Below are 27,798 nucleotides of genomic sequence, written 5' to 3' on the forward strand. Positions count from 1 at the left end.
CTGAGGCCGAGGGAGCCGCCATTTTGGATGCTGATCCTGGATACTGAAGTCAGCCTCTGCTGTTTTCACGCGTTGATTCGGCCAGGTTAGTGTGGCATCCTCAGCGTCAAGGGTCTTTGTTTTCCCCCTCGCACTGCGCCCCGAATTTACAAGACCCCAGCCTCGGGTTCAAACGACCCTGAGGTGACAGATGAGGAGAAAGAGAAGGATCCTGGATCCTTCCTCCTGGTCAGGCCGGAGGTCAGGCCCGAGAGGCCGTGGCGCGGGAGGCCGGCTGGGGTTGAGGGCGTGGCAGGGCGCGAGCCGCTTGGAGACCGCTGGTCCCGGATACTCGAAGCCACCAAACTTTCCCGTTGCCCTCTTTGCCCCGAGGCGTCATTTCCCTGGGGCGGAAACGCCGCGGCTTCGGTTCGGGACCCGCCCCGTGACAGGGCTCGGCCTGCGCTCGCGACCTGCACCCCTAGTCCGTCTCCTCTGGCCCGGAGAGACTTCGGGAAGGTCGTCTCTCCAGTGGCCGCGAGAGTCTGGTCGCCCGCGAATCCGGCAGCCTCCGCCGAGCGGGCGGCTTCTTGGGCTGCTTCCTGGGGGGCCCGGACTTGGCCCCCGTCTGGCCGGAGGAAATTGCCTTTTTCGTTAGTTGAAGCAAGCGGCGGCCTCCGCCCTTTTCGCAGACCCTACCCATCTGATGAGAGACCGGGTGAGGAGCCTGCGGCCCTGGCCTTGCCCCCTCTCTTTGTGTTCTCGGCGCTGCTCTTCCGGGGTGCTGGGGGCAGGGCTGGAAACGCGGCCGGCGTAAACTTTTGCCGGGATCCGGACCCACGACGTCCGTTCACCATTAGGTAATAGGAAAGACAGCCGCTGTCACTCTCTCTAGTAGTGAAATTAAAATTAAGAGCTTTTCTTAGTCTTTTGGGGGATCGTAATTTTTTCTATTATGCTTATGTATTTATTTTTAACTTTTTATTACAAAAATTTCAAGCAGAAGAAAGTAAAGAGTGTAATGAATTTCTCTCTTCATCCGGCTTCATCAACCATCAATTCAGGACTAATTTTGTTTCATTTATGCCCCCTCTTATGTATGTATTTAATAAACTAATACTAGTTGATATAGATAATGGATATAGATACATTTCCCATCCTCCCTCCCCCCCGCCCAAGTAGAAGCCTTTTGACTTCTGTACCTACAATCTAATAGTCCATGAGAAATTTTGTTCTTACAGCTTCCTCAGAACCACATCTTCTGGGATAGGAGGATTGGTAATATCCTTTTATTAGAGGATAAGAGTATTTTGAAACCTCAGTAATACGTTTTAAAATCACCCAGATTCTTAAATCTCACTTTTAAAGTTGTACTGTTTTGTCCAAATTATTTGTTTTCATTCTCTCTCTGTTCCTGTGCCTCTGGCTTCTAGATGGTCAGGAGTTCCAGAATCCCCAACTCTAGTCTACTTAATTTAAGCTCTTGTTCCTTTAAAGTCGAATCAAGTCCCAGCTATGTGTAGTCCATTCTGATTAAAAAAAATAAAACTAAAAAACAGAGTGTAGTCTAGTGAAATAATTTCAAATACAGGAAAAGTAGTATGCACATGAATACTAATTTCAGCATTATTTCACATAAATGTCAGAAGGTTGGGGAATTAATTAAAAAGTTATTACTTAGTGGAATATAAGGCAGCCATTAAAATAAGGTTATAAAGATCGTAACATATGATGTTAAGTGATAAAAGGATTCAGCAGTGTCAGAGTCCATGATTACAACTTTGTAAAAGTATGCCTTAAGAAAAACTCATGGTAAAAAGTATGCTCAATGAATTTTCTGTAATGTTTTTTATATTAATTTTATTGAGAAATGAGATAAAGATACTTTCATAATGCCTATACGTTTCTGTATTTGTACCTCCTTCCAGAAAATCTTGATGGTCTCTGAATTCTGAAGCCTGTACTTTTCTTGTGAGTTACACATGATGCTGCTGGTCTTGTGGTTCTTGATTAAATTTTCATTCTTGATTGGTTTGGTCAGTGAAGATTTAATTACAGTTTATAGTGTGAAAATACAGTAAACTTGGCATTCTGTAATTGAAATGGTTTTAAGGATTGGACTATATTATCTTGGAAATGCCTTGTAGCTTGTTTGTCCTCTTAGTGTCGTGTCTTCATAGCTGCAATACAGTGGTCATAGCTAAATCTATGCATATCACTTATAAGAAAGAAGTATTCAGGATAAATAAGATAACACATTTCAAATACAAAAGTTTTCCTGTATACTACAAAATATTCTAGCCACTGTTGACTCTGCTGCCTCCTTTCCTCACTTGGTACTTTTGGAGCTGCAGACTCTAAAGCTGGTCCCTTAGGACTTCAGGGTCTTTTTTGCTGTTTTTAGCTACTTGAAATAAGAGTTTTCAGGATTACTACCTTTGGGCAGCTTCACTATTTTGGGCAGGAGTTCTGAGGTGCAGCAGTCTCTCTCTTGTGCCCCAAATAAGAAGAGAAATGACTCCATCCATGGTTTTACACCTTCCCTTACTCAGAATGAGGAGATTATTCTATTTTAAAGCCTCCTGGAACTGAGTGATTAAAGAGGGACTAGATGAGTTTGTTATTCCAATGTAAAGGATTGGGGTAAAGTGAGGGATTGGAAAGAGCGAAGAAGGGCGCATGAGGCTGCTGACCAATTTGTGACACAGTGGTGTTACACTAATAAAACTAAGAGTAGTTGCGTATATAAACAAAATAGAGTACTGAGAACTAGTTTTGCAGTCACTAGTTCATAATCCTTTCGTAGGGTTTGTTATAGTTGTTTACGTGTTTTATAGTTGTTTTTATGTCACTTATCCCGCATTAGATTGCGAGCTCTTTGAAGTGCTCGAGTCAGGTCTTTTTTTAATGTCTCTTTTCTATGGCGGTTTAGCACAGTATTTGATAGAATAGCATTCAACAAATGTTTGGTGAGTGAATGAATGACAGTGAAGATACTGAGGCATAAAGTGATCCTAGAATAACCTCAGAATCATAAAAAGAATTTTAAGTTAGGTATCAGACAATGTTACTATGTGGTATGAATATATGTATTCACATATACATACATGTGTTTATATATGACCCATGGATTATATATATATAAACAGTATATAGATGTTTTTATATGTATAAAATAGTAACCCAGAATATTTTATTAACTTTTAGGTCATTATTCCTAAAATTAATATTCCTAACCATGCAAGATACAAAGTTTATGTAGTTAGCTTTGGAAACAAGTTCAAATCCTGAAATGGTAATAAAGTTGATCTTTTGTTTTAGAGTAGTTTTGGGTCTAATAATTTATTTCATATATTGGTAATTATTTAGGCCATGTCCTTAGTTATTTTTGTGGTTCAGTGTCATTGTCTTTAATGATTAGGTTTTGTAGAATAGGAATCTAATTTCTGAAAGTTGAAAATCTTCAAAACTTAAGTTTGAGGATTAATTACTCAAATTAATTTACTTTGGCAAATTATTTTCCTTTCCTTAAATCTGAAACAAACAAAACTAAATTTTGCAAGTTAGTGGAATTCAAAAAGAATGTTATTTTTAGTTAAAACTCCTAGTTAACATAATAAATGAGTGACAACTTTGTACAAAGCACCATGTTAGGCAGTATGGGAATAACAATGGAACCTCAAATAGTGTTTGCCTTCAAGGAGCTGTGAGGTTGAAACAGGTTAATTAAAAAGTTAAAGCAGGGAAAAAAGATCACAAAACATACCTTTTTTTTTTGTGAGGAAGATCAGCCCTGAGCTAACATCTGTGCCCATCTTCCTCTACTTTATATGGGACACCGCCACAGCATGGCTTGACAAGCAGTGCATCCGTGTGCGCCCGGGATCTGAACCTGCGAACCCTCGGGCCGCTGAAGCAGAGCGCGAGCACGTAACCGCTTGCGCCACTGGGCTGGTCCCACAAAACATACCTTAAACATTTTATTTTAACCTAAAACACGTAAAAGGCTATTTATCAGTTAATCTTTAGATGATGAGCCAAGATATTTTCTTTGAGTTTGAGTCTGTTGACTGGAATTTATTTTATTTAACAAATGTTTATACGGTGCTTACTGTGTACGTATAACACTTATGTACTAGGCATTATTCTAAACTCTTTGCAAATTTTTATTTAATTCTCAGACCATACGTATGAGGTGTGAGGGTTCATGTAATATTGGTGCTAATTTTCCTTAAATGTTTCGGAGAATTTCCTTAAGTGTTTAATAGAGAAGCCACCTGGGCCAGGATTTTCTTTTGGAATGGTTCTTAATTTTAGATTCAATTTTTGTAATATATATGGGGTAATTGCATTTTTTATTTCTTTGTGTCAATTTTGGTAAATTGAGTTTCTAAGAGATTTTTCCATTTTGTCTTATTGTTGAATTTATAGGTATAAGTTGGTAATAATGTCCTCTTAATGTCTGTAGGATGGCTAGTGCTATACTCCTCTTTTATTCCAGATAATTTCTCTTTTTTCCTTTTTCTTTGGTCAGTTTGCTATAGATTTATCAAAATTTTTTTTTATCTTTTCAAAGAACCAGAATTTGGTTGCCTTGTTTTTTTCTATTTTTCCTCTCTTCAATTTCATTGGTTTTTGCCTTGTTTTTATTGTTTCCTTCTGCTTGCTTTGGGTTAATTTTGCTCTTTTTACAGTTTCTTATGGTGGAAGCTAGATTACTAGTTTGAGACCTTTCTTCTTTGCTAATAGAAACATTTAGTGTTGTAAATTTCCCCCTCAGCCCTGCTTTAGCTACCTCCCACAAATTTTGATATTTTAATTTTCATTTCCTTGCAGTTTAAACCTTTTAAAAAAATTCCGCTTGAAACTTTTCTTTGACCCATGGATTATTTAGAAATGTGTTGTTTAGGGCCGGCCCTGTGGCTTGGTGGTTAAGTGCGCGCGCTGCGATGCTGGTGGCCCGGGTTCGGATCCCGGGTGCGCATCGAGGCACCACTTCTCCGTTCATCCTGAGGCCGAGTCCCGCATACAGCAACTAGAAGGATGTGCAGCTACGACATACAACTATCCACTGGGGCTTTGGGGGGAAAAATAAAATAAATAAAATCTTTAAAAAAAAAAAAAAAAAAAAAAAAAAAGAAATGTGTTGTTTAATTTGCAAGTGTCGAGAGATTTTCTGTTATCTTTCTTGTTAGTGATTTCTGGTTTAATTCCAGTATGGTTAAAGAACAAACTTTGTGTGGCTTCAGTTCTATTAAGTTTGCTAAGGTTTGTTTTATAACCCAGGATATGGTCTACATTCAGAATGTTTCATGTGCATTGCTATGTTGGGTGGAGTGTTCTATAAATATCAGTGAGATACAATTGGTCATTGGTGGTAGTCAGTTCTTTTCTATTCTTGCTGATACTCTGTCTACTAGTTTGATCAATTATTGAGGGAGGTGTGTTGAAGTCTCCAAATATAATTAAGGATTTGTGTGTTTCACCTTTCCTATCTGTTAGTTCTTGCTTCATACATTTTGAAGCTCTGTTGTTAGGTGCATTCACTATTAGGATTGTTATATTTTCTTGGTGAATTCACCTTTTTATCATTCTGTAATGTCCCTTTGTACTCCTGGTCTTCTTTGCTCTGAAGCCTACTTTGTCTAACATTAATATAGCCCCTCCAACTTTCTTTTTTTTTTTTTTATTGAAGTATAATTGACATATAACATATTAGTTTCAGGTATACAACATAATGATTTGATATTTGTATATATTGTGAAGTGATCACCACAGTAAGTCTAGTTAACATCTGTCACCATACATAGTTACAAAATTTTTTTTTCTTGTGCTGAGAACTTTTAAGATCTACTCTCTTAGCAACTTTCAAATATGCAATACAGTATTATTAACTATAGTCACCATATTGTACATTACATCCCCATGACGTATTTATTTTATAACTGGAAGTTTGTACTGAAATGGGTGGAGGGGGTCAAAGGTACAAACTTCCAACTAACTTTTTTTTTTAACAGTTTTTTATTTATTTATTTATTTATTTTTTGTGAGGAAGATCAGCCCTGAGCTAACATCCATGCTAATCCTCCTCTTTTTGCTGAGGAAGAGCGACTCTGAGCTAACATCTATTGCCAATCCTCCTTTTTTTTTCCCCCGCAAAGCCCCAGTAGATAGTTGTATGTCATAGTTGCACATCCTTCTAGTTGCTGTATGTGGGACGCGGCCTCAGCATGGCCGGAGAAGTGGTGCATCTGTGCCCACCCGGAATCCGAACCTGGGCCACCAGTAGCAGAGCGTGCGCACTTAACCGCTAAGCCACGGGGCCAGCCCCCAACTTTCTTTTGATTAGTGTTTGCGTGATATACCTTTTTTTCATCCTTTTACTTTTAACGTGCATATGTTACTGTATTGGAGTGAGTTTCTTGTTGACAGTTTATAGTTGGATCATTTTTTGGACCATTCTGACAATCTCTGTCTTTTAATTGTTGTGTTTAGACCATTTCTCTATAATTATTGTGTAATGATTAGTATATTTGAATTTAGGCCTACCATTTTATTATTTATTTTCTGTTTGTTCTGCTTTCCTGCTTTCTTTTGGGTTATTTGAACACTTTAGTATTCTAATTTAAAATCTCTTGAGTTTTTTAGTATATTTTTTTGTATAGTGTGTTTTACTAGTCACTCTAAGGATTATAATAGATGTACTTAACTTTTCACAGTCTACTTAGAGTCAGTATTTTACCACTTCCTGTGAAATATAGAAACATCATATAGGTCCCTTTGCCCTGCCCCTTTTATGCCATTATGTTGTGGTTTTTTTATGTATTACATCTACATACATTGGAAACCCCATTAGACAATGTTATTAGTTTTGCTTTTAACTGTAAAATACATTTTAAGAGATTCAAGAGAAGAACCATCTAATATATTTCCCCAGATAGTTGCCGTTTCTGTAATGTAAGATACAGATATTTTTCATTTCTCCCTTTATTTTAATATTCCAAGTTTCCTTCTGGTATTATTTCCTTCTGCCTGGAAAACTTCTTTAGAGCAGGTCTGTTGGTGACAAATTCTCTTATTAGTTTTCTCTCATCTGAGAATGACTTTATTTCACCTTCATTTCTGAAGGATATTTTCACTGGATATAAAATTCTGAGTTGACAGTTCTTTTCTTTCAGCACCTTAGAAATATTGTCCCACTTCCTTTTGGCCTCCATGATTTCTGATGTGAAATTAATAGTCATTTGAATAGGTCATCTATAGGTAATGCATTTTTCTCTGGCTGCTTTCAGTATTTTTAAGATTTGTCTTTAGTTTTCAGCAGTTTGATTATGATGAGTCTGGGCATATATTTCTTTGGGTGTATTCTCTTTGGAGTTCCCTGAGCTTTTTCAATCTGTAGATATATATCTTTTGCTAAATTTGAGAAGTTTTCAGCCAATATTTTTTTCAAAGTTTTTTCAGTATCACACTGTTTGTCCCATCTTTCTGGGCTCTAATGACACAAATACTAGACCCTTTGCTATTGTCCTAATTGTGAAGGCTTTGTTTTTCAATCTCTGTTTTTCAGATTGGGTACTTTGTATTGATCTATCTTCAAGTGCACTGGCTCTTTCCTCTGTCATTTCCATTCTGCTATTGAGCCCATATAGTGAGTTTCTTACTTTGGTTATTATATTTTTCAGTTCTGAAGTTTCTGTTTGTTTCTTCTTTATATATTTTATTTCTTTACTGCAACTTTCTATCTGTTCATTTCAAGAGCGTTCGCCCTTGTTGCAGCATTTTTATAGTAATTGCTTTAAAGTCTTTGTCAGTTAATTCCAACATCTGTGTAATCTCAGTGTTGATGTGTGCTGATTGTCTTTTCCCACGTGAGTCCTGGTTCGGTGTATTTCATCCACTCTCTGTGCTTGCCAGGGATCCCGTTTCCAGCTTCTCAAGCCACGACTAGAGAGCTTCTCTTGATGCTCTTCCTTACCGTGCCAGTGCTCACTTCTGGGTTTCAGGCTACCTTGCATCTAGGCCAGGGAATAACAGAGGAAAAAAGAGTGATAAACTCACTGCCACTTTATTGGTACTTCAGATTCTGGTCTTCTCTGTCTAGCTGCTATTATTTACTTTTCAGAGTCCTAAAATAGCTGCTCCCTACATTCTGTTCAGGTTTTATAGTTTCTCCCAGTATAGTGGGAGAGAGACTGAACTTGGAACCCTGTTCCTTACTTCTTTTGCTTCTGTTTTTAAGCACTACCCATGTTGCTCTAAGTATAGCTAGTCCATTAATTCTGACTGCTGCGTAGTATTCTGTCATATGCTTCTGTCACATTTTATCTGTCCTCTTGTAATGGACACTTAGCATTCCTCCACCCTCTTACTACCACAGAATCCTTATACATGTGTCTTCATGGTCCTATATACAGATTTCTGTGGAGATAGATGTCCAGGAATGGGATTACTGAACCCTAAAGTATATTCATACATTCACCTTATACATTAAGGCATACATTTTATTGAATATTAATAGACTAATACTATTAGAATAGTGGTAGACTAATAGAGTATTATTCAGCCTTAAAAAGGAAAGAAATCCTGTCACATGCTACAACATGGACTATTAGACTATCCTAATACTCTATTGTATGTATGCGTGTATATACACACACATACACAGCAGATTTTGTTTATCTGTTTGTCTCTCAATGAACGTTTGGGTTGCTTCTGATTCTTGGTTGTAGTGAATAATGCTGCTGTGAACATGAGTCTGCAAATATCTCTTTGAGACCCTACTTTCAGTTCTTTTGGATATATACCCAGAAGTGGGATTGCTGGATCATATGACAGTCCTATTTTTAATTTTTAAAGAATCACCATACTTTTTTCCATAGTGGTTACACCATTTTACAATCCTACCAACAGTGCACAAGAGCTCCAGTTTTTCTACATCCTTGCCAACACTTGTTATTTCCTGGGTTTTTTTGTTGTTTTTTTCAATAGTAGCCATCCTAATGAGTGTGAGGTGATATCTCATTGTGGTTTTAACTTGCATTTCTCTAATGATTAGTGATATTGGGCATATTTTCATATGCTTGTTGGCCATTTACATATCATCTTTGGAGAAATGTCTATTGAGAATCCATTGCCCTTTTTTTTTATTGAGGTCGTAATGGTTTATAACATTGTGAAATTTCAGGTGTACATTATTATTGATCAGTTTCTGTATAGACTGCATCATCCTCACCACCAATAGTCTGATTTTTATCCGACACCATATATATGTGCCCCTTTACCCCTTTTGCCCAACCCCCAGCCCCCTTCCCCTCTGGTAACCACTAATCTGTTCTCTGTATCCATCTGTTTGTTTATCTTTCAGATATGAGTGAAATCATGTGGTGTTTGTCTTTCTTTGTCTGGCTTATTTCACTTAACATAGTACCCTCAAGGTCCATCCATGTTGTTGTGAATGGGACGATTTTATCTTTTTTATGGCTGAGTAGTATTCCGTTGTATATATATACCACATCTTCTTGATCCATTTGTCAGTTGATGGGCACTTGGGTTGCTTCCGTATCTTGGCTATTGTGAATAATGCTGCAATGAACATAGGAGTGCATAAGTCTCTTTGAATTGTTGATTTCAAGTTCTTTGGATAAAGACCCAGTAGTCGGATAGCTGGGTCATATGGTATTTCTATTTTTAATTTTTTGAGAAATCTCCATACTGTTTTCCATAGTGGCTGTACCAGTTGGCATTCCTTTCAGCAGTGTATGAGGGTACCTTTTTCTCCACATCCTCTCCAACATTTGTTAATTTTTTGTCTTGGTGATTATAGCCATTCTAATGGATGTAAGGTGATATCTTAATGTAATTTTGATATACATTTCCCTGATGATTAGTGATGTTGAACATCTTTTCATGTGCCTGTTGTATATTTTTGGAAAAATGTCAGTTCATATCCTCTGCCCATTTTGTGATCGGGTTGTTTGTTTTTTTTGTTGTTGCTGAGTTGCATGGGTTCTTTATATATTTTGGAAATTAACCCCTTGTTGGATATATGATTTGCGAATATTTTCTCCCAGTTGGTGGGTTGTCTTTTTTTTTTGTCAGGAAAATCAGCCCTGAACTAACATCCATGCCAATCCTCCTCTTTTTGCTGAGGAAGACCGGCCCTGAGCTAACATCTATTGCCAATCCTCCTCCTCTTTTTCCTTTTTTCTCTCCAAGGCCCCAGTAGATAGTTGTATGTCATAGTTGCACATCCTTTTAGTTGCTGTATGTGGGATGCCGCCCCAGCATGGCCTGACAAGCGGTGCATCGGTGCTCGCCCGGGATCCGAACCCAAGCTGCCAGTAGCGGAGCACGTGCACTTAACCGCTAAGCTACGGGGCCGGCCCCTGATGGGATGTCGTTTTGTTTTGTTGTTGGTTTCCTTTGCCTTGCAGAAACTTTTTAGTTTGATATAGTCCCATTTGTTTATTTTGTCTTTTGTTTCCCTTGCCTGAGTAGACATGGTATTCAAAAAGATACTGCTAAGACCAGTGTCAAAGAGTGTACTGCTTATATTTTCTTCTAAGAGTTTTGTGATTTCAGGTCTTACATTCAAGTCTTTAATCTATTTTGAGTTAATTTTTGTGTATGGTGTAAGATAACAGTCTACTTGGATTCTTTTGCATGTGGCTGTCCAGTTTTCCCAACACCGTTTATTGAAGAGACTTTGCTTTTTCCATTGTATGTTCTTGGCTCTTTTCTCAAAGATTATTTGTCCGTAGATGTGTGCTTTTATTTCTGGGCTCTCAATTCTGTTCTGTTGATCTGTGTGTCTGTTTTTCTGCTGTTTTAATTACTATAGCTTTGCAGTATATTTTTAATTCAGGGTGTGTGATACCTCCAACTTTGTTCTTTTTTCTCGGGATTGTTTTGGCTATTCGGGGTCTTTTGTTGTGCCATATAAATTTAGGATTCTTGTTCTATTTCCATGAAGAATGTCATTGGGATTCTGATTGGGGTTGTACTGAATCTGTAGATTGCTTTAGGCAATATGGACATTTTAACTGTGTTTATTCTTCCAATCCATAAGCATGGAATATCTTTCCATTACTTTATGTCATCTTCGATTTCTTTCAATAATGTCTTATAGTTTTTAGTGTATAGGTCTTTCACCTCCTTGAATACCTTCTTTTTGTTTTTTAAGAGTAGAAATACGTTTATTGTTTTTACTAATTTGAGAGTGTATTTATGTATATGTAGAGTATAATGAAATGAAAGGCCTATGTACACTCCTCATGCCATTATTAATTTTTTGGAATATATCTATAAAGTTTATTTAAAAATTAACACAAATAGGATAATAATCTGCATTCTGTTCAGTAAACCTGCTTTTTATACTTAGTATAGTATACATATATTTTTTATGTCAGTACAGATAGATCCATGTCATCTTTAACAATTCAAGCAAGTATACTATTATTTAGCCAATCCCTTATTGATATTTAGGTTGATTCCAATAATGTTCTGTAATGTGCTATAGTGAATATCCTTCTAAGAATATCTATGCATACTTGCAGATTCTTTACTTTTTTTTTTTTGGGCTGAAGCGGACTGGCCCTGAGCTAACATCTGTTGCCAATCTTCGTGTTTTTTGGCTTGAGGAAGATTAGCCCTGAGCTGACATCTGTGCCAGTCTTCCCCTATTTTGTATGTGGATCGCCGCCACAGCGTGGCTGACAAGTGGTATAGGTCTATGCCCAGGATCCAAACCTGTGAACTCTGCCTGCTGAAATGGAGCACGCCGAACTTTAACCACTATGCCGTGGGGCCAGCCCCTGATATAGTTGTTTTTTAAAAATAAGATTTCTAGGGGCCGGCCCGGTGACACAAGCGGTTAAGTGTGCGCGGCCCGGGGTTCGCCGGTTCGGATCCTGGGCGTGCACCGACGTACTGCTTGTCAAGCCATGCTGTGGCGGCGTCCCATATAAAGTAGAGGAAGATGGGCGTGGATGTTAGCCCAGGGCCAGTCTTCCTCAGCAAAAAGAGGAGGATTGGCAGATGTTAGCTCAGGGCCGATCTTCCTCACAATAAATAAATAAATAAATAAGATTTCTAAGAGATGTCTTGATGATTAATCTCAGTTGTCTATGCCTTTTTGCCTATTCCATATGATTCTGTACAATTGGATATCTAGTATCCTGCAGAATCTTAGGGTTGGAAGGGACTTTAGAGATTATATTGTAAGAACTTGAATTATGTCACTATACTGTGTTTGTTATTGTGGAAAGGACATATAAAGACACAATTTCCTTTTTTTAGACAATTAGTTTAGCTTCAGTTTTCTAGTCTGGTTGGCTGAAGTCTTAGTACAGTGTAAATCTGGAGTTGCTTTGGTAGTTCTAGGTCCTGGCTTCTTTGGTCTTGTGTAAATATAGTCCTTGTGCTGGATATCTTCAGTTTTCTGCTCCAGAGCCACATGCCATCCTTCTCCCTCTGATATATGTCCCTGGAGGCTTACCTGTGTGCGCTGTGTCAGTGGGCCCCTTTGTTTTCAGGCTTCCAGTTGGGGTTAGATGGGAGGTAACAGCAGGAGACCAGAGGGCAGGAGAAATGAAGGCTAAACATTTATTCCCCTGCTCCTTCCCTGCCAGATTGCTGCAGTTGTCTGCATGCTTCTACCAATGACCATGATTCCTGTCCAGTGGCCCTCTCCATATAGCTGCCCTCTTCGGATACCAGTTCTTCATCTTGCCCCTTCAGGCCTAGATGTGTTAATGGTTCTGGGGCAATACACTCTCCTTTGTTGGTTTCTCTAAACCTTACCTGCAGCTTTGTAAATAGTCTCTATTAAATTCTCCGCAAATTACCTGAGTTGTGGATGCTGTCTGTTTCCAGCTAGAACCCTGATTGTTAGAGTCCCTGAAAGCGCCCTGTGATTTTACTTTTGTAGATTTGAACAAGTAAATGTTATTACTGAATCATAAGATTAGTAATTTGCGTTTATTTTTATCTGCCTTCTACAGTAGGTTTACAGTAGACTTTTGGGGGAGTCTCTCTCCCCCAAACATCCCCAGCCAAAAGATTAACAGTGAAATATAAACAACTTTGCCACACTTCAATATTTTCAACTTCCTTCGCAGAATTGGATTTCTATTTGCAGCATAAAACATTTGTTGAGCTTCTCTTTCAGAGAATTTTAGCACTGTTCTTCTTCCAAGTCCCTATTCTTGTGACTGTTTGGGATCCTTTCTTTTCCAGGCTGTTTCAGTATGGTCCCAAACCAGCATTGGTGGATGCTGACCCATTTTAGGCAAATATGTGAAATAGATCAAGATGACTTTACACCCTCCAGAGTTTTTTCATGTTGCTAAAGCCACTCCTTTGTTACCTGTCTGCTCCGTTAACACTTTTGTGACTTTCAGTGTCTAGCTAACTTTAGATACTTATTCTGATAAGTTAATCTTGATTATTAATGTTTTCTGGTGAGGTAATATTTTCTTTTGCTTTTCTAAGGAGGCAAATGAATTTTTTTATATTATTCTTTGTCTTTTGATAGAAATTCTAAATTATATGCTTTCCAAGGTGGATTTGATTTTTAGCATTAGCTTTAATATTAGTCTAAATTCCTTGGATTTGAGAAGAGTTTACATATAGTAATAATGAAATCATTTTTTTTTAGTCCAGCCTTTGTCTATGCATATGTGCTCTTTTTTTTTAAACTCAGAATTTGGGGTCATACTACATATAGTCCTGCTCTTTTGACTAATGTTAAGATATTCCCACATCAGTACATGCTTTTTTTTTTTTTTTTTTGGTGGGGAAGACTAGTGTTGAGCTAACATCTGTTGCCAACCTTCCTCTTTTTGCTTGAGGAAGATTCGCCCTGAGCTAACATCTGTGCCAGTCTTTCTCTATTTTGTATGTGGGTTGCCGCCACAGCATGGCTGCTAACAAGTGGTGTAGGTCCGTGCCTGGGAACTGAACCTGGGCTGCTGAAGCGGAGTGCGTTGAACTTAACCACTAGGCTACGGGGCTAGCCCCTGTATTATAATTTTTAGTGCTGAAAGTGATATAGTACTGTACGATTAAGATTGTTTACTTGGATTTTGAATTCAGATGCACTTAGGTTTTATTCTTATCTCTACCACTTAGTTGCTGGCTGATCTTGAGCAAGTGCCTGGTAGAGTAAATGATAGTACTAGTTACTATTTTTCTGGCTGTGTTTCTACTTCCCATCCCTCACTGGTTATGAATGCCTTGAGAAGATGGATACTATCTGGATCTAGCTAGCACCAGAACCTACTACAGCACCTGACATCTTATATATAATTGTTGAATTGAAGTTTTGAACTTATGAATATGAGAGACATGTTATGACATAAACTGTGGTTAATACCATGCTTCAATTTTATTGAACTTGTGTTTCTCAGAAAGCCTCTTGTTCTCTCTGGTACGTGGATTTTACACACACCGTTCCCACCGCCTAGGATAGTCACGTTCTCTTTTTACTTTTCAAATATCTTCTTTGTCCTTAGGACTCAGCTTAGGCTTTTTCTTCTCCTGGAAAGCATTCTGTAACGTCCCTAAGCAAGTTGGGTGTCTTTTCTCTAGAATCTGTTTCTTAGTCTTGGCACTACTGACATTTTAGGCTGGAAAATTTTTTGTCGTGGGGGGCTGTCCTGTTCATTGTGGGATGTTTAACAGCATCCCTGGTCTTTTCCCACCAGATGCTGGTAGCATCCCTTCCACTCACGACAACCCAGAATGTCTTCAGTCATTGCCAGGTGTCCCCTAGGAAGCAAAATCACTTTCAATTGAGAACAATTCTAGATTATAGTCTTTACCAAACAGTATTGTAGTTGCCAGTAGAATATAAGTTCCTTTGAGGACAAGGACTGTGCGTTATTTTTTTATCTCTAGCATCTAGCCATTGTCTGACAGAGATAATCAGTAAATATTTCTTGAATGGTTTGAGCATAATTCAGTATAATGGATTCCAGATATTTTGTGACATATAAGCCCCATTGTAACCTAGGACTTGGATTAATTATTAAATGTAGTATAAACGCTTTTGGAGGCAATTTCACAAAAGGACAGTACATCTGATGTTTTCTATTAGTGGTTTATACGCAAGCAGACAACTACTATTCCTAGTGTTTTTGCACTGGATATTTTTTTTGGTTTGTCTGTTCTTCAGTAACTTTGTTAGACCTAACTTTCGTTTGGATATCACATGTTTTAAGGTTTAAGTTCAGAATTAATTGAGAGAAATAGACATTGTGCTGTCTTGTTACAGGATGCACAGTGGTCAATGCACAATGGTTTACCCTAAAGTCTTGTGGGTGGAGGGGAATGGTTTTGTTGACTGTAATTCTGCTGTTCAGTGAAAGTCTTGGTAAAGAGCCTTCTGTTGTTGAATTTTATAGAGCAGCTTTTTTTTTCTCTTGGACTTTTTACCCCTTTGTATGTTTCTTTGTACATGAGTAGGTGTTAATATTTCTATGATCTTGGGCACTAGGTTTTTCCCAAAGGCTGAGACTAGTAGGAGGATTTGAGGAATTAAGGTGAGAATATTTTTGAATTTGGTTCTAAATTTAATCATCTTTTCCCATCACTATCCCTGATGAGATTTTTGGGAGAAGTAGGAGGCCCTCCTGCTTCTTTGTCTATTTGTCACCCCACTTCTACACCAATACATAGATACTCATTTCATCCATCACCAAGTTCTTTCAGCTCTGCCTTCAAAATAAATCTCAAATCCAATCCCTTCTTCCCCCACCACTGCTAACTACCCCAGTCTAAGTTATTCCATCTCTTGTCTGGACTACAGTAATAGCCTTTTCTTTGGTCCTCTTGCTTCCATTATTATCCTCCCCCAATCAGTTTTCCATACAACATCCAAATGATCTTTAAAAAATGTGAATCACATCATGTCATTTTGCCTATATTAGAAAGCCATTTTGGTTTACAGTATCAGATAATCCACCCTCTAACTGGTGTTAGTTCCTGAACTACCTTTAACTTGAAAATAGTCATTGCACTTCTTATCTTTTTCAGGACAAATAGCACAGCATGCTGGGCTCTGGATTTAAAGCTGAGCGTTTACGAGTCAATTTGAGATTAGTCATAAACCGTCTTAAATTATTGGAGAAAAAAAAAAGTGAGTAATGCTTGATTGCCTAATATTTTCTCTCCCAAAATACATCACTGGGTTCTAGCACCTCAATATTGGTTCTTTCAGGCTAGTACTTTGAAGTCTTAGGGATCCCATACTGGATGGGTTACATTTAAGCTTTGGATACATTTCTGCTGTCCTTTGTGACAAGTGAGGCTGAATCACTTTGTTGCAGGGAAAGGGACATACTCTTGCTGTGGAATAGGTAACATGACTCCTGAGGTGGAAATTTCTGGCTACACAAACAATATTCTCACCTAGACGAAGTAGCAGATTCTAGACTAGAGGAGATGGGACTAGATTTGCTATGGGAGAATGAGCTAGGATATAGTAGAAATATCCACTTCTCTCTTGGGGTGGAGGTCTGCCTGCTGGCTAGGGTCCAGTGTACTACTGCTGTGTGACTGGAGTGGGATTTGTGCCTTAGCGGAACTGGCCCAGAAAGCAAGGAAAGAGATTGCTGACTATCTGGCTGCTGGGAAAGATGAACGAGCTCGGATCCGAGTGGAGCACATTATCCGAGAAGACTACCTCGTGGAGGCCATGGAGATCCTGGAGCTGTATTGTGACCTGCTGCTGGCTCGGTTTGGCCTCATCCAGTCTATGAAGTAAGATATTTTGTCTTTTTTTTTTTTTTTTTTAGCTTCACTGAGGTATAATTGATTTAGAAAAAACTGCACATATTTAACGTTTACAATTTGATGAGTTTGGACGTATGCATACGCCTGTATACCATCACTGCAATCAATGTAATAAACATTCGTCATCTCCAAAAGTTTCCTCGTGTCCCTTTTTTGTTGTTAAGAACACTTAACATGAGATCTACCCTCTTAATTTTTAAGTGCATAATATAGTATTGTTAACTATAGGCACAGTGTTGTTCAGCAGATCTCTAGAACTTAGTCATCTTGTGTAACTGCAATGAAGTAAGATGTTTTAATTCGAAGACCTAAATCAAATCACTTGTGGAATTTGAGAAAGGACTAACATATTGGTCTCTTCCTACATGTGGGGAGCTAGCACTAACGGACTACTCCATATACCCAAGGACCATTTTCCTACCATTTGCTTGAAGGCCTGATCTTTTTTTTTTTTTTTTTTTTTGTGAGGAAGATAGCCCTGAGCTAACATCTGCCAATCCTCCTCTTTTTGCTGAGGAAGGCTGGCCCTGGGCTAACATCCATGCCCGTCTTCCTCCACTTTATATGGGACGCCGCCACAGCATGGCTTGCCAAGTGGTGTGTCGGTGTGTGCCCGGGATCCGAACCTGCGAACCCCAGGCAGCCGCAGCGGAGCACGCGCACTTAACCGCTTGCGCCACTGGGCCGGCCCCTGAAGGCCTGATCTTAATGTAGACGACTGTTGAAAAGATAGAAGCTGAAATCAAGAGGCCTAAGTTTGAGTCTTGGCTCAACTATTTCCTGACTTTGTGACCTTGGGCTCGTCACTTATTTTGAGTTTCTCCAAAAGTAAAATAGGATGATGAAAATGGCTAGAACTATTGTGAGAATCCAGCGAGATTGGTGAAATAGCTTTAGAGGCTGTCAAGTATATGTAAAAATGCTAGGGTTTTGTTGGTTTTAAAGATTGTTAAAATTTATTTATTTTTTTCCTTAATTAGAGAGCTAGATTCTGGTCTGGCTGAATCTGTGTCTACACTGATCTGGGCTGCTCCTCGACTCCAGTCAGAAGTGGCTGAGTTGAAGATAGTGAGTACAACCAGTTTCAGTGATGTCTGTTGTTTTTCATATAGTTAGAAAGGTTGGTTATGTCACTTCTTATTTGACCTGGTATTTTGTACCCTTCTCATGCTAGCTTTGTAAATTTGTTCTATATCCTTTTTAGGCCTTATATCATAGAATAGAACAGTGTTTTGCAAACTTGAATCATTTTTTTAAGGAGCGAAGTTTCATGTACCCCCAGTTTTGTCTTAAATTATTTTTATTATAATGTTATTTAAATATACAGTAGTCCTCCCTTATTGGAGGTTTCGCTTTCCATGGTTTCCAATACCCGTAGTCAGTTGTGGTCTGAAAATAACACTATGTCACAATGCCTATGTCATTCCCCTCATTTCATCTCATCACATAGGCATTGTATCATCTCATAACATCACAAGAAGAAGAAGGGTGAGTACAGTACAGTAAGAATTTGAGAGAGGGACCACATTCACATAACTTTTATTACAGTACATTCTTATAGTTCTATTTTATTATTATTGTTGTCAGTCTCTTACTGTACCTAATTTATACATTAAACCTTATCATAGGTATGTATGGAAAAAGCATAGTATATATAGGGTTTGGTACTATCTGCGATTTCAGGCATCCACTGAGGGTCTTGGAATGTGTTCCCTGCAGATAAGGAGGGACTACTGTATACAAATAGAAAAGTTCTTATACAACTGTAAACTAGTCATGTTAAAATAACATTAATTTAAGGTGACAGATGTTTTGCTTCATTGATTCCACAAATATTTATTGAGTGGATGTTATGAGCTAGGTGGGCACTGAGGGTACAATGGTGAGCAAAATATGACCCCAGCCATACTCTTGTAGCTTAGAGTCTAGTGGAAGAGACAGACAGTAACTAAAAAATGGACTATCACAACATGGATATGGTACTGACTGCTTGGATACAAATTCAATTGCGTTTTCTGTATCTTTGCTTGTTTTATTCTCTAGGAGATTGTCTTAGTCTTATCTCCTGATTTTTGAGATTTCCTTGTCTTCTGTATGTTTTTATTTTTTGAGAGCTCTTTTTAATTCTCTGAATATTTTTTTTTATAGTATTTTGTTTTTGTTTCATGGCTACTAACTACTCTCTGAGAATATTATAGTTTCTTTTTAACTTATCTTGTTTCTCTGATGTTTGTTGCTTTCTATTTCTTTGTTTTAGACTATTTTATAGTAAAGGCTTTTCTTAAAGGTTTGGTGACCCTTGGCTGTTGGTTTATATTTGAGTGAGGCACTAAAATGCAGATTGGAACCTCTTGTGTGCCTAGGTGGGGCTTATTGCCAGATGCCTTCATTGTTGAATGATTTGACTAAGGCCTTTCTTAAGGGAACTCCAGACAGTCAGAAACTAGGTTTCTTTCCTCAGGTTGGTCATTTTCCTCAGAGAGAAATCCTTCTATCTTCTGGCTGGAGGGTATAGGCTGGCTGCCAGAATTTCTGAGAGCCCAGAGGTGAAGGAAGCCAAAGGTCTCATTCTTCTCTTGTAGAAGACTTAGACTTAATTCTTCTGTTGTCAGTAGGTAACTCTGCTCTCTGCTTTGCTTGGAGTCCAGAGTCTCTTCAGTTTAACTTCTCCAGAGAGTAAACCTCCTGTATTCTGGTAGAGTAGGGAGCGTAGTCATAGAATTTTGTGGGTAGAGGAATAGGAGAGTAGAGGCAACTGCTTCTTATGCAGACTTAACTTCAGTCTTGTTTTTAGCCTCTCCTATACTGCTGCTTTATATCAAGATTAATTCCAGATGAAACAAAGGTTTACATGTTTTTAAAAAAATAAGCCCATAAAAGAACTAGAAGAAAACTGGGCAGATATTTAAAAATAATCTCATAGTGGAAAAGGCCTAAATATGCCACAAAAGCCATAAACAGAGTGTTAAATTAATATAAGTAAAAGTAAAAACTTTCTGCATAGTATAAAGCAAAACAAAAAACCTTTATTAAAAGACAGATAAGTACCAGGTACCCCTGAAAGTCTATGTATTGAATAGTGAATGCCCCCTCACTGAGATCCCGGGTGTTGGGACCACTCTGGCCCAGTGCTACTGTCATCTCCTTCCTAGACTATTATAGTAACTTCTTGAATGTTTTTCCTATATCTACTTTGGCTTCCTTTAGTCTATTCACCATTCCATCAGAACAACTGAGGGTTCTGTTCAAAACACAGATCCTGTCACTACCCTTACTTTAAAGCCCTTTAGTAACTTTCTGTTGTTCTTGTGATAGAAACAAAACTCCTAATATGGCCTACATGGCCCTGTATTGTCTGGCCCCCACTTGCCTTTCTTACTTCATTTCCTACCACACTCCTCCCTCGGGCTCTGCGCTGGGGGCTTACTGACGTTATTTCAGCTTGAAGATTGGCCCTGTTTTTCCACTAGAGGCCTTTGCACATGCTGGGTTTTTTTCCTGGAATGCTCTTCCTTCCCTCCTTGTTTAGTTAATTATTCATCATCCTTTACATCTCAGTGAAGCATCATTTTCTTCAGGAAGCCTTACCTGACTTCTCTGATCAGATCTAATTCTACTGTTAGAAGCCACCGATAGTGTCGTGTACTTTCCCTTGGTGGCACTTATTACAGCTGCCAATTTTTACCTTTATCTTTGTGATTGTTTGAGTAATGACTGTTTTCCCAGAGACCGTAAGAGTCTATAAGAGTAGGAACAATGTCTGTTTTTGTTCTTCATTATATTACAGTCTATATCATAATGTTTATAATAGAGTTTGGCACATAGTTGCAGCTCAGTGGAAGGATGGATAAACAAACAAATGAATTAATATGTACTCCTTAAGTTTTTACAAACCCTAGTTTTTTGGAAATCCTATAATATAAGCATATTTACTGTTGATAGGAGGAAGCTTGAAGCAGTCTGTAGGAGTGGTGTCCACTTTTATTTACTGTTCTTTTTTCTCTGTAGGTTGCTGATCAGCTCTGTGCCAAGTATAGCAAGGAATATGGCAAGTTATGTAGGACCAACCAGATTGGAACTGTGAATGACAGGGTAACATACTTCTTAAATGTGAAGCAATGGGCAGGGTTGGGGCAGGTTATTTTATTGCCTATAGTGATTCTGGTGGGTACCACTGTATTGCTGAGTTAATCTAGGGTTGTACATTTTACCCCTGCCCTACACTTCTGATTGTGAGGCTGTCATTCTGTGTCATTCCTGATTTTGCCCCCCATCCTTTGTGCCCCTTGTGATTTGTGGAGGTAGAAGTGAGGTGGGGAGAAGGGTGGATGAATTCAGATGTGGAAGACAGCAGTATCAGTCTTTTACTAACACCTGGGTTATATGTAACTAGAGAAGGTAAGAGAGACATGGGTCTTGTAGTGTGCTTTGTGACTGAAGAAAATTTAACTGGTCTGAACCTCTTTTTTCCTCAATTTACCTGTAAAATGAGAGGAATAAAGTTTAAATGTGAGATACGTTTAGGCTTAGTCTGGTTAGTATAGATCTTGGTGTGTTTTTTTGTTATTTTTTTTTGTGTGGGGAAGATCAGCCCTGTGCTAACATCTGCCAATCCTCCTCTTTTTTTGCCGAGGAAGACTGGCCCTGGGCTAACATCTGTGCCCATGTTCCTCCACTTTATATGGGACGCCACCCCAGCATGGCTTGCCAAGCGGTGCATCTGTGTGCGCCCGGGATCCGAACCGGCGAACCCCAGGCCGCCGCAGCGGAGCGTGCGCACTAACCCCTTGTGCCACCGGGCCAGCCCCATGGTTAGTATAGATCTTAACTGTGGTTCTTTTACTTACAGCTAATGCACAAACTGAGTGTGGAAGCCCCACCCAAAATCCTGGTGGAGAGATACCTGATTGAAATTGCCAAGAACTACAATGTGCCCTACGAGCCTGACTCTGTGGTCATGGTAAGTTTAGAACCTTTCAAAGTACAAAGGAAAATGAGTCTCTAGATACCACTTTTCTTTGAAAAATAACTATATTCTATGCATTCAAGTTTGTGTGTGAGAATTTAAGCCTTTGTCCAGTTAGTGCCTTGTTGGGTTACAATAAAATATGCCTGCCTATCTCACAGAGTATTTAAGGGTCAGATGAGATGAATGACTGAAAGCACTTTGGAAAGGTACAAATTTTGATACAAATATAAAATGACATTATTGGTGCTTTTGATGAAGTTCAAGGAATTGAGAATCCCCCTATGGGTAGCAAGAAATGCCTCAAGACAGATTCTGAAACATATATTGGGTGCCTCCCATCTGCCAAACTGTGCACACAAAGCTGAGAATACAGAGATACATAGAAACAAGATCCCTGTCTGAAGAGGCTTACAGTGTACAGAAGGCAAATATATAAATAATCATCACTCAGTTAAGGTTGATGGAGTGTAGTGGATGCTTTGGTATGATGCTTAGACAACCCTCTCCCATCCCAGATACACACTTCAGAACAGAAGCATTTATTCCCCCAGCTCTTGAGAATATTGATGACCAGTGGCTTACACACAGCTGAGTGTTCCTCTAGCAATGGCCTTCAGAAGAAGAAAGCTGCTTAACCCAAAGTTTTTCCTGGGGGCTGTCTGTATTCGATAACTGGTTAGTGCAGGGGTTTAAAGACTCTGCCCCTTTGCCCCAGTCAGGAACACCTGCTGCAGGCCCATCCCAGCTCCAGAGCTACCTGGGGAATTGGCTGAGGCTTTTGTCATAACTTCATTGCAGCCCAACTTTTTCCTTTGCCCAGCCCTGCTTCCTTCACCTCCCCACAGGTCTTTATTATCTCACGAGACCTCGCCAGTAAACTTCCTTCATGCTACTCCATCTCAGAGTCTGCTTCCTGGGGAACCTGGCCTGTGATGTGGTTTAATGATATGAGTTTCTCTCTTTTTCTCAGGCAGAGGCTCCGCCTGAGGTAGAGACAGATCTTATTGATGTTGGATTCACAGATGACGTGAAGAAAGGGGGCCCTGGAAGAGGAGGAGGAGGGGGGTTCACAGCACCAGTTGGTGGACCTGATGGAGCAGTGCCAATGCCCATGCCCATGCCATCTCCAAATACTCCTTTCTCATACCCACTTCCAAAGGGACCAGTAAGTATACATAAGTGTGTATGTAAACTCTAGAAAATGTAACAGAAGATGTCGTTGGCTCTTTGAATACACTCAGAAATTGTAGGTTGTCAAAAGGATTTAGCAGTAAGAACATTTGGTATTGCTTAGTGACCATATTCTGGAATAAAATACCATTAGGATTCAGAGAAAGTCTTTTGGTTCAGCTGCAGGTAACGAAGTGGGAAAATCTAGAGAGATGGTACTAGAAACACTCTTTTTTTCCATGTAGGTTTATTGAACACCTTTGGGACCTGTTGCAGGCATACTAGTAGCTTTTTCCAAAAATGAATAACCACTTATTACCAGGTAGAAAAGCCTTTGTAGACAAGAAGATGAAGGTCGTTGCTAGTAAGAAAGTCTGTTTAGAATCTTCCCTGGTAGACATTGAAGCAGTTGATTTAGTAATTTGAAGAAGAGCCTTAGCTACAGATCTTTAAAAATCTGGAATCCTTCTGATCACATATGGTCCTTTTGGGCATTTTTTTTCTTTTGGGGCTTTTGAATATATATAGTTATTTCTCCCTTCCCATACACAAACCTCAGAAATTGCAAATCAAGGGCAGTGTCTCTGATGTTGCCTTTCTCCTCTTGCAGTCGGATTTCAATGGATTGCCAGTGGGGACTTATCAGGCCTTTCCCAGTATTCATCCACCTCAGATACCAGCAACTCCCCCATCGTATGAATCTGTAAGTGCCTGAGCCTCTTTTATAAGCAGGAGGAGAGTGAATCCCATGAAGAGAGAGCAAAATAATGGCCACAGGGAAGGCAAAGTTTTGATCAACTCCTAGTACCCGCATTGCTTTTGCTTTGGATTCTTGTGTTGCTTTAACATTACCATGGAAATGGGGAGTGGTGGTGGTGGCAGCATCATTGGTGGCAATGCTTTGTTTGCACTTAAGCCAAGAATCAGGAAGGAGCTGCAGATCTCTAAGAAAGTTCTAGTAGGGCACTTAACCAGTCTCTTTTTTTGAACTAGACAAGAGAATCCATTGAGCTAGTGCAGTCTTGGTGCTAGAATATCCTAATAATTAAAATACCTATACGCATAATAATTTAAAAAATTAGAAGTTTTATAAATTCCCAACACTGTATAAAGGAATAGTGACCAGATTTTTGTCTTAAACAGAAGTGTCCAGTTAGTAAATTTCAGCCTATAGCCTTAATGTTACATTTTAGTCTTGTAGTTAAAACTTGCTATAAATAGCTAATACGGTATAATGATGCCTTGAATTGTAGATGGTCATAATAGCTTTGGTTCAGAATTAGATGACTTATTTTTTGCCAGCCTTGTTTCCTCAGGTAGTATGTGCCTTTTGAGACATGTTTCCATCCGATACCTTACTGAGAAAACAAATTGGTATGGTGTTTGCTGTGGAAATGATTCATCTAGGGAGATCTCCCTGTGCCTGAGCTTGCTTAGTGTTCTTTGGTTTTTACCTTGGGCCTGAGTTTTTTTATGTTTCGGTTTTGCGCGTGTTGAAGCATTGCCCGCAACTGTTTCTAGGAATGAAGTAGAAGATCTTCATTGGTGTTTGAGGACTTGGTTCTTGGAGATGAATTCAGTGGTTTAGTGCTTTCTCTCTGCCCAGAAGGTGAAGGTATCAGATTAAAGAGAGGTGTTATGGTGTAAGAATTTTTTTTCTCTGCTTGGCAGTTAAGAGTTCAACATGGTATCTGTCTGGTTGGAACAAGAGCAGGAAGGTACAGGGGGTGGAGGAGCAGTTTCTTTGGAGCAAGGTCTGTTGCTTTTGCTGAGCTGCTTAGCTTTTGGAAAACACAGGGGCTTATACCAGTCTTAGTACTTTCTCAGGGATGCCATTGCTCTCTCTTCTGGTAACAATCTTTGTATTTCAGGTTGATGACATTAATGCTGATAAGAATGTCTCTTCTACACAGATTGTTGGTGAGTGTGAGTCAGAAACCCTCAAGGCTCAGTGTTGAACCCTTTGCTGTTTTCTCATTCCTGCTTCTCCTTCAGAGACTATTTTTCAGTCCATGCCCTATCCTCTCCCCAAATGCAGTATGGCAGAAACAGAACTCAGGATTGCCCTCTTCCAAAAAGGAAAGATCTTTCCCGATCCCAAAGAATCTCCCAAGTTCCCTGTTTCTGTTAGTGGTATCATTATTCTTTTTTTACTCATTTTTTCAATTTCTAGTTTTCAGTCACCTTCGAGTTCTTTATGTTCCTGCTGCTTCAATTTCCATTATGCCAGAAAATACAAAAAAATGTATTTTTTTAATTTGGGCATTAAAGAGGCAGAAATAGGTACAAATCATAAGTGAATAGCTCAGTGATTTTTCACTAAGCATCCACTCAAAAAATAAAACACTATCAGCACTCCAGAAACCCAGAGGGGGGGAAACTCTTTAAAATTGAAGACAGTTGTTTTACAGTTTACATACAAAAAATACACAGAAGTATATATTTTGATGAGTTTTGAGATATACATATATATGTATCCACCACGTCAGTAAAGAGATAGAACATTTCCATCACCCCAGAAAGTTCCCTTGTGTTCCTTTACAGTCAGCTCCACCCCTCTACCCAGGAGGGAAGTAACTGTTTTTATTTTCTAGGACTATAGTTTAGGTTTGCCTGTTCTAGAACTTAGATATAAATGGAAACATACAGTAGGTAGAGAGGGGGATGATTTTGACTAGTAAAATACAAAACAGAAGACTGGAAATACCGATCAGATCCTATTATATAAAACAATATGGACGTTAACATTCCTTATAAAAATTTTTTCTCCTAAGCCTGAAAGAGTAGCTCATCCCAACAGAATTCTAGTACCACTCCTTGGACTTGGTTCTTATGGGAGCAGACCTTTGTGAAAGGGGACAGTCTGTTTAAATAAATGCTCTGTGTATCTAGCCCCATGCACCACACTTTGACTTTCCCTTAAACTTTTTTCTCACCATAAGAAAGTAAAACAGATAGGATTCAGCTATAATTAGAAAATGTAGATGTTAATTGTCCTGAAAATTTTCATTGACCTAAAAATTAAATATTAATCTTTTTTTTTTTTAAAAAAAAAAACAGTGTTGGGGCCGGCCCCGTGGCGTAGTGGTTAAGTGCACGTGCTCTGCTGCTGGCGGCCCGGGTTCGGATCCCGGGCACGCACCAATGCACCGCTTGTCAGGCCATGCTGTGGCGGCATTCCACGTAGAGTGGAGGAAGATGGGCACGGATGTTAGCTCAGGGCCAGTCTTCCTCAGCAAAAAAAGAGGAGGATTGGCATGGATGTTAGCTCAGGGCTGATCTTCCTCACAAAAAACAAACAAACAAACAAAAAAAACAACAAAAAAACAGTGTTTTCTCCTGTATTTTTATTGTTTCTGCCAAAGGAAGTTGTGGGCTTTGAGGATCTGAGCCTCTTCCCTGGAGTTTGTAACACTGTGTTCCTTGCCCACATTTAATTAGGTCCTGGACCCAAGCCAGAAGCTTCTGCAAGGCCCCCTTCCAGACCTGTGGATACCTGTGACAACTTCGTACTACCAGAGTTGCCCTCTGTGCCAGACACATTACCAACTGCGTCTGCTGGTGCCAACACCTCAGCATCTGAGGACATTGACTTTGATGATCTTTCCCGGAGATTTGAAGAGTTGAAAAAGAAAACATAGGCCTCTCAAACCAGGCAATATCTAAATTCTGGGAGTTGAGACTGAGCAGTTTCTACTTGTAACAAAGAATCTCCATGAAATTCTGTTTCATCTGTTAATGATCACTGAGCACACTCTTCCTCTGGGCTCTCTTCCTGCTCTACCAAATTCTGCTGCTTTCCAGTTCTTTGTTGCTCCTGAGAGACTAACAACTGGAGACACTATGAGGCCGGAGCATCTGGCTCCTGGCAGCGTGCTTGTCCATTTCCTGTCAGTGTGATCCCAGGTTTTCTACTCACCTGTCCCACTGTCCTTCCACAGGGGAGTGAGAAGGTGAAAGCCTGTGGGGTGAGCTGCCAAAGGTGACTGGACAATGGCAGAGAATACTTAATGAAGTGTCTCAGCCCTGTGCTGAGGTTCTAGACTTAGAAATAAACCCTCTGTACAGAGGGATTTGTGGTGAGTGAGAATCAAGGCCAAGGTGCGTATTTTCTCACTCTAATATGAATGGGAGAGAGAGAAAATGACTCAGGAAGCCATTGTAACAGTGTTTGGAAGCTGGGTCGGTCCTCTCATTGGCATATACACTACTACTTGCTGCAGGGCACTGTTCTACCTGGATCCAGTTGCAAAGTTTATTTGGAAAGTTGAAGGCCTCTCTTAGTTCCACTGGATTCTCAGGGAGCCCTCTGTGGCCTTTTGCTTTATTTTGAGTGCTGTGTTTCCCTTTTACCAGAGGGCAGCACTGTATAAATTCCTGTTTTTTCCCCATAGCATGTTCTGTTGGGTTGCATTACTGGCAAAGGAAGGATAGGCCACATATTGGGCACAAGTCACCATTCAAGGCTAAGGTGGGCTTCCAGTTGCCTTAATAGAAGTACTCAAGTCTCTTGAGTAGTGAGCTGGAAAGCCTACAGGAGAAAAGGGGTTCCTGTTTTCGTTTGAAAACTTTATGATTAAGAGAACCTTTAAAAACTGATCTCAGATAAACCTTTGGTGCCCCTGTGGCTGTAATTGTTTGCTGCTTTCCTTGATGGATGAGACCCTTAACTGTTGTAACTTATGTGCTCCTTTGCTCCCTAGCTAAGGCCATCCTTCCCCACAGGGATGGCTTTGGGATTGGAAGACATGACTTCGGCTTCTGTGTAGTATATCTGTACATACCTATTTCAAGCAACTTTCCTTTAATGTTTTTGATTGGTTTGTATCATAGCTCAGTAGCTGATAATAAAGTGAAAAATTCTGTGCCCTGTGTTCTCCACT

The 27,798-nt window shown here is 39.4% G+C and overlaps 1 protein-coding gene across 2 annotated transcripts; it reads left to right on the top strand.

Annotated features, from left to right (window-relative positions):
- On the top strand, positions 1–27,783 carry IST1 (IST1 factor associated with ESCRT-III). 2 transcript variants are annotated; one of them, XM_004431797.3, is made up of 10 exons: positions 1–85; positions 16,018–16,120; positions 16,563–16,743; positions 17,757–17,844; positions 20,785–20,868; positions 21,626–21,736; positions 22,716–22,910; positions 23,526–23,618; positions 24,787–24,835; positions 26,357–27,783. In XM_004431797.3, exons 2-10 carry the CDS (start codon positions 16,033–16,035, stop codon positions 26,554–26,556), a joined length of 1,089 nt encoding a protein of 362 aa, XP_004431854.1. In that variant the 5' UTR covers positions 1–85; positions 16,018–16,032; the 3' UTR covers positions 26,557–27,783. The 2 variants fall into 2 exon arrangements, with proteins under 2 accessions (XP_004431854.1, XP_087276135.1); XM_087420009.1 differs by lacking the exon at positions 1–85 and adding an exon at positions 700–839.
- Positions 27,784–27,798: the final 15 nt, after the last annotated feature.

Source organism: Ceratotherium simum, chromosome 30 (genome assembly GCF_057802395.1).
Source record: "Ceratotherium simum simum isolate JZ-2026a chromosome 30, ASM5780239v1, whole genome shotgun sequence".
In the NCBI taxonomy this organism is placed as follows: Eukaryota; Metazoa; Chordata; class Mammalia; order Perissodactyla; family Rhinocerotidae; genus Ceratotherium; species Ceratotherium simum.